Below are 6,109 nucleotides of genomic sequence, written 5' to 3'. Positions count from 1 at the left end.
ATATAATATTTTAATGTAATAATTGTAATAAATATAATAATAAATGTATATTAATTTCATTAATAAACTTATATTTTAATTACAAAATTTCCAAAATTAAAGTTTATTGATTTCTTTTCTTTATTTAAATTTAAAAGATAAAACACATTTTCATTAAAATAAATCATTATTTTTTCTTATTTTTCTTATAAATTTAAGCTCTCAAATATTTTGACCTTTATATTTAACTTTTTTTTTTAAATTAATCCATTTGATAAATGAATCTCAAAACTAATGTATATTATATAAAATTAAAAAGATCATTGGATTTATATAAACCTAATATATGACAACACCAAAGTAAAAGTTGTTTGCAACATGCTTATGCTATTATCTAATTGATCTTAAAAATCCACTAATTAAATTATCAATAAAGTTAAGGATAGCTGAATAATAATTAAATAATTAAAATCCAATTTGTATGATTTTAAAAATGAATAATAATATTTTTGTTAGACCAAATAATTAAAAAACTTAGAATATTTTAATCACCATTCATCTAAGTTATAAATATAGAAAGATATGTAGAGAGAACCAAATTAATAAGAAACTCTAAAATTAGTTATTGACGTGATAGCTGAAAAAAATAATTTATAATTAATTTATCAAAAAATAATTTATAAACTAATTTATAAATTATAATAAACCATTTTTATGATCTTAAAACATTTTTAATATGCTTTTCATTTTATAATTTATTATTACTAATTTGTTATTTGAACATTAGTTTTTCTATATATATATATATATATATATATATATATATATATATATATATATATATATATATAAAATATAAATTTACCATTAAAATATACTATCGAACATTAAATTATATTAAACTTAAAAAAATAAACTGAGTAATGTCTGGCTATTTTCATTCATATCTATGTCAAATAATGAGAGAGAGAGAGAGAGAGAGAGAGAGAGAGAGAGTTTCGAAATTCAAAGCATGAAACCATGAAAGACAAAACACATGAAATTTGGGTATATCTTCCGATCTTAGCTTCCCTTGGCTTCTCTTGTCTCCCCCTTCTCTTCTAAACAAATCTTTCTGCATCAAAATGGATATGAATCTTGTTTTCATTATACCCATTTTGGTTTTATGCTCTTTTACACTCCCAGTTGATGCTTTCACCACCGACCCACCTCTATCCTCCATGGCTGACCCTGTTCTTCCGAGCGAGAAAAAACCTCCTTTTTCTCAAATATCCACCGAAAACGAAGCTCGATCTCCAGGTAACTTACAAACCCCTCATCATTTTTAATTGCTGAAAACATGCATTTTCGCAATTTTGGACATGTTTTAAATGGGTCAAGTGTTAAGCTTCAGTTCCAAGTTCAATGCAGTTTATCTGTTTGATGAAACGACTCACTGAGAACTCTTGATAATATATTCTTATTTACTTTCTTTAACAAAGCAAAACGGATACTTATGGCGGTTTTGGTTTACAAATTGTTGATCGGGGTCCTTGCGAAATACAGGTGTATCTGAAATCAGAGTGGTGCACCATGAAGATTTGAACAAGAAGATTCTTGTAGCACTCATTGTTGCTTCAACTCTTCTTGCTGCAATTTTGCTGTTCATATCATGTTTCTGGATCTACAGGTTAAAAGTCTCAAAAACCTCCAATACCCAGAAAGCCCAACAAAGCCTAGGTATCTCTTTTTTTTCTTTTTTCTTTTTTCCTTTACTAAAGGGTATTTGAATACGCTTTTCATTTTATAATATCGGGGTTATCATTTCATACAATATAAATCCAGAATTGATTATTTGCCCCAATAATTAAAAGTCAACCAAATACTTAGAAACTTATTATCGAGATGATTACTTTCAAAAGGCACATCAAATACACCCAACATTATGAACACTTTTAATCTTGATCAAATTTGTAGATGCTTCAAAAGGGCTATCATTGGGTCCAATTTTGGATAAATTCAACCCTTTGAGAATGGCTGGTAAAAAGGGATCTGCGACTGTTATAGAATACGAATGGTTAGTGTCTGCAACAAACAATTTTCATGAAGACAACATCATAGGCCATGGTGCATTTGGGAGTGTGTACAAAGCTTGTTTCAATGATCATTTTCTTGCAGCTGTTAAAAGAATCCATGGCGGAGGACCAGATTCACAAAGAGCATTTGAGGTAACTTTAAAAAAAAAAAAAGATTTACTTGTATAAATTGTAGCAATTTACCAGTTCTTTGTTTTGTTTGCAGAATGAGATCAATTGTTTAAGCCGAATTCAGCATCAAAACATTGTTAATCTTTTGGGTTATTGCATACATGATGAGACAAGGTTTTTGGTCTACGAGATGATGCATAATGGTTCATTAGAATCCCATTTGCATGGTAATTTTTCTATCATTTTGTGTCTTATTATATTTTTCATCACTTTTATTGATTATTACTTTTTTTTTTTTTTAAATTACTTAGGGCCCTCTCATGGAAGTGGTTTAAGCTGGCAACACCGAATGAAAATTGCGCTTGATATTGCGAGGTATTTCCGTTGACTTTGGCTTATCTTTATTAAAGGTTTCAATTTTGACCAATTAATCCAAAATTGGGTCGATATGGGTTGTGTTTGATCACTGATTTACCCGTTTTCTTCTTGGATCATGTCAAATTATTGAATCTTGATTATTGATTTTGATCGAATAGAGGACTAGAGTATCTTCACGAGCGATGTACTCCGCCTGTGATTCATAGAGATTTGAAATCGTCCAACATTCTTCTAGGTTCCAACTACAATGCTAAAGTAAGAACCCTAATTCTGAATCTTTAGAACCATATGATATAATAGAAATCTGAGACTCTTCGCTTCATTTACTGGATTCAGCTTTCTGATTTTGGGCTCGCGATTACTGGTGGGGTTCAGGGGAAGAACAACATAAAGCTTTCGGGAACATTAGGTTACGTAGCTCCCGAATACCTCTTAGATGGTATGCAATAAGCACTTCATTTTTCAATTGATGAACATAATTTTTTTTTTTTTTTTAAATGTAGTGATTATAATTTATTACTGAAATTTTACAGGTAAACTTACCGATAAAAGTGATGTATACGCTTTTGGAGTTGTCCTTCTCGAGCTTTTAATAGGGAGAAAACCCGTGGAGAAAATGTCTCCATCTCAATGCCAATCTATCGTCACATGGGTAAGCAATATAATCAATCAACCATATTTATATCTTAAACAATTTAATCTTGTAAAATTTTAAAGTTTGAATTTATTCATCAGGCAATGCCTCAGCTAACCGACAGATCAAAGCTTCCTAACATTGTTGATCCCGTGATTAGAGATACAATGGACTTGAAGCACTTGTATCAAGTTAGTATAATCTTTCTTTTCGAACAGACTGTACTGTATTTGCCCTACACTGTACACTAGGACCGAGACTAATGTCGACAAGACAAAAGTTGTAATCTTTTGTCCCACCAAAAAAGGTGGGACATAGATTTGTTTTTAGTCTCCTGACTGTGCAAAAGACGTAAAGGTCCTCATTTATCAGTTTAAATTAAGATTTTTTTTTCTTCGTGTTTGTTTATTGTAAAGGTTGCTGCTGTGGCTGTGCTATGTGTACAACCGGAACCAAGTTACAGGCCATTGATAACAGATGTCTTGCATTCGTTCATCCCACTTGTACCTGTTGAGCTTGGAGGGTCATTAAGAGTTACCGAATCTTGATTAATTTGATCTGTGTGTGTGTGTGTATAGATTGTTGATGTTAGGATGTAAGTTTAGTTAGGTGAGTTGTTAAGCTAATCCTTGTTGGGTCCTAAATGTTGTTATGCATGTATGGGTGTACTTTTAGTACAGTGTACATGAGATCAACATTTAATGTATCAGTATAGCAAAACATCCTTATTTTGTGACTTGTAGTTGGTTGTTGGTCACATGAATTTAATTAGGAACTTCACATGAATTGATATGGAAAATGTAGTCATCTTTAACACTCTTTTCTTGTTTACGATGTTGTATTTTGTGCATTGATAGTTGTTTGTAGGACTGCGAACAAGTCGGCATTTTGGGAGTTATCTATCTTGAAATGAGCTTGAATCATATCACGAGTCGAGCTCAAGCTACAAGAGCATCTTCAATTTATTTGTATTGCAATGTCAATGACCCACTAATTTATTTTTGACAAAAAACATCTTTATTAAGTCTCTCCCAACGTAATAACTTTTATGAAAGGGACCAAAAGTTACTAGGTTTGAAAAAATGGCCACAAATTTTGGAGGGTCCCATTCCGGACTATTCAATTTTGTATGGACTGGCAAGCAAATTAGTGGGATGTGATATTAAATCAATGTTTTAAAAACCAGTTTGAATTGGCCGGTCAAACCGGTTGGACTGGGTACCGGAAAAAGGAACGGTTCAACTAGAACCAATTTTATGTCTATTTCAGAATCGAAATGAACCAGCAGTTTTTTACGAAAATCCAGTTGAATCGGTTAAATTAAAAAAAAAACACATGGATATGAATCAATTTCAAAACTACTTTGGTTTTTTTTTTTTTTTTTTTTTTTTTTCACATTTATTTAGAATTCTTTGATTAAAAACATATGATAAATGTTTTAAAGTTTTTTTAGCATGTTTATATTTATCTAAAACTATATTTTGTTTCCGTATTATACTCTATTTTATTTTTGATGTATATGGATTGATATAAACTTTTAGTTGTATGTTTTTAGTGTATTTGAATTGATCTTCAACTTGTATTTATATGTATTTTTAATGTTTAAACTTATGGATATCTATGTGTGTAGGAAAGTAGAAAAAAATTGGTTAGAACTACGAATCGGTCACCATAACAATTCAACTAAAAAAACTGATTTTTACAACATTGTATAAAAGTCTTTTGGCATATCACATGTCAAAGGTAAAGGTTAGGTACATCCCATATTGACTCCTTGTACGTATATTCCAGATTGAGATTTCAGACAACTAAATTCAAAGATTTATTTTGATCTTTTCATGGGTTTAGAGTTTTATTCTTCTTATTTTCTATCTCAATCCATCATTTTATTATTGAAAATGAGTTTATATAACCATATATTCCGTGTAGCTTTTTGTCATGGAGGACAATACGAGCGAATGAACGACGTTATCTAGCATATGGCACCAAATTACACATGATATTGTGTGAATTTAACCTAAGATATCAATTTTGGGGGTTGGTTAACATGGTGGCTTTCAGGTCCAAATTATAGACCAATCAAATATGTTTTGCTTTTCTATGTCAACGTTGTTATGCAAATTATTAATTAATGACAATGATTTAAAATATTTTGTTAATATGGTTACTAAAATGTCTCTAAATACAATGCAATTGTTTGTTGGGAATCATGTTTTAAAATGGTGTTAACTGATTACTTACATACCAATCTACATCACCCACTACAAATCGACTTCCAACAGAAAATCGTTTCAATGTAAATGGAATGGGTTATACGGTGCCTAAAATAACCAAATGTGTAATTTATTACCTATGACATTTAGTCCTTTAGACACACGGTATGCAACACAAATTGCTTACAATGGACTTGTATATGAGGTTGACGATAAGCATAAATGTAAGAAAGTTGCTCATGGTCCTTCGTATGACATTGATTAATCAACAAACAATTATGAAGAAATGGTTAATGTTGATTGATAATTTAAACATAGGTCCACATAGGTAACCGATGGAAAATTGTAATTATATATCATATTCCGAGGAAATTCAATCTAATGAAATAATATAGATCCCTAACAAACCCAAAAAAATAATAATTTTGTATATCATTATCTCATTATATTGATACAAAAAATTATTCTTTTAGGGTTGTTTGAGCTCTATATTATCTCGTTATATTGAGTTTCAATATATATACAAATGTCCAATGGTTACTTGTGTGGACCTATGTTTCAATCATTCTTACTAAAATTATTCAGTAGGGAATGTATGATCCATCACCGTTACCCGAAATCTCAATCTAGACACATAAGTCATCATTATCCCACAACCCATCATTATATATCAGAGATTTTCAACTTTTTGAAAAACAAAAAAATATTAATCTAGCATT

General features: G+C 30.3%; 1 protein-coding gene across 1 annotated transcript; it reads left to right on the top strand.

Annotated features, from left to right (window-relative positions):
- Positions 1 to 937: 937 nt before the first annotated feature.
- On the top strand, positions 938 to 3,993 carry LOC111910140 (probable receptor-like protein kinase At1g80640). Its single transcript, XM_023905925.3, has 10 exons — positions 938 to 1,278; positions 1,525 to 1,698; positions 1,936 to 2,186; positions 2,260 to 2,392; positions 2,477 to 2,540; positions 2,702 to 2,798; positions 2,880 to 2,982; positions 3,077 to 3,195; positions 3,279 to 3,368; positions 3,594 to 3,993. The coding sequence occupies exons 1-10, from the start codon at positions 1,104 to 1,106 to the stop codon at positions 3,723 to 3,725; spliced, it is 1,338 nt and encodes a 445-aa protein (XP_023761693.1). The 5' UTR covers positions 938 to 1,103; the 3' UTR covers positions 3,726 to 3,993.
- The last annotated feature ends 2,116 nt before the right edge of the window (positions 3,994 to 6,109 follow it).

This window comes from Lactuca sativa, chromosome 1 (assembly GCF_002870075.4).
Source record: "Lactuca sativa cultivar Salinas chromosome 1, Lsat_Salinas_v11, whole genome shotgun sequence".
Lineage (NCBI taxonomy): Eukaryota > Viridiplantae > Streptophyta > Magnoliopsida > Asterales > Asteraceae > Lactuca > Lactuca sativa.
Note: the sequence above shows the minus strand (reverse complement) of the source record. Positions and strands in the feature narration are given on the sequence as shown.

Coding starts and splice junctions, on each gene's coding strand:
- LOC111910140 (XM_023905925.3), top strand. CDS start 1,104: ATGGATATGAATCTTGTTTTCATTATACCCATTTTGGTTTTATGCTCT. Junction 2,187..2,259: donor ATTCACAAAGAGCATTTGAG/GTAACTTTAAAA, acceptor TTTTGTTTGCAG/AATGAGATCAATTGTTTAAG. Junction 2,983..3,076: donor TCCCGAATACCTCTTAGATG/GTATGCAATAAG, acceptor GAAATTTTACAG/GTAAACTTACCGATAAAAGT.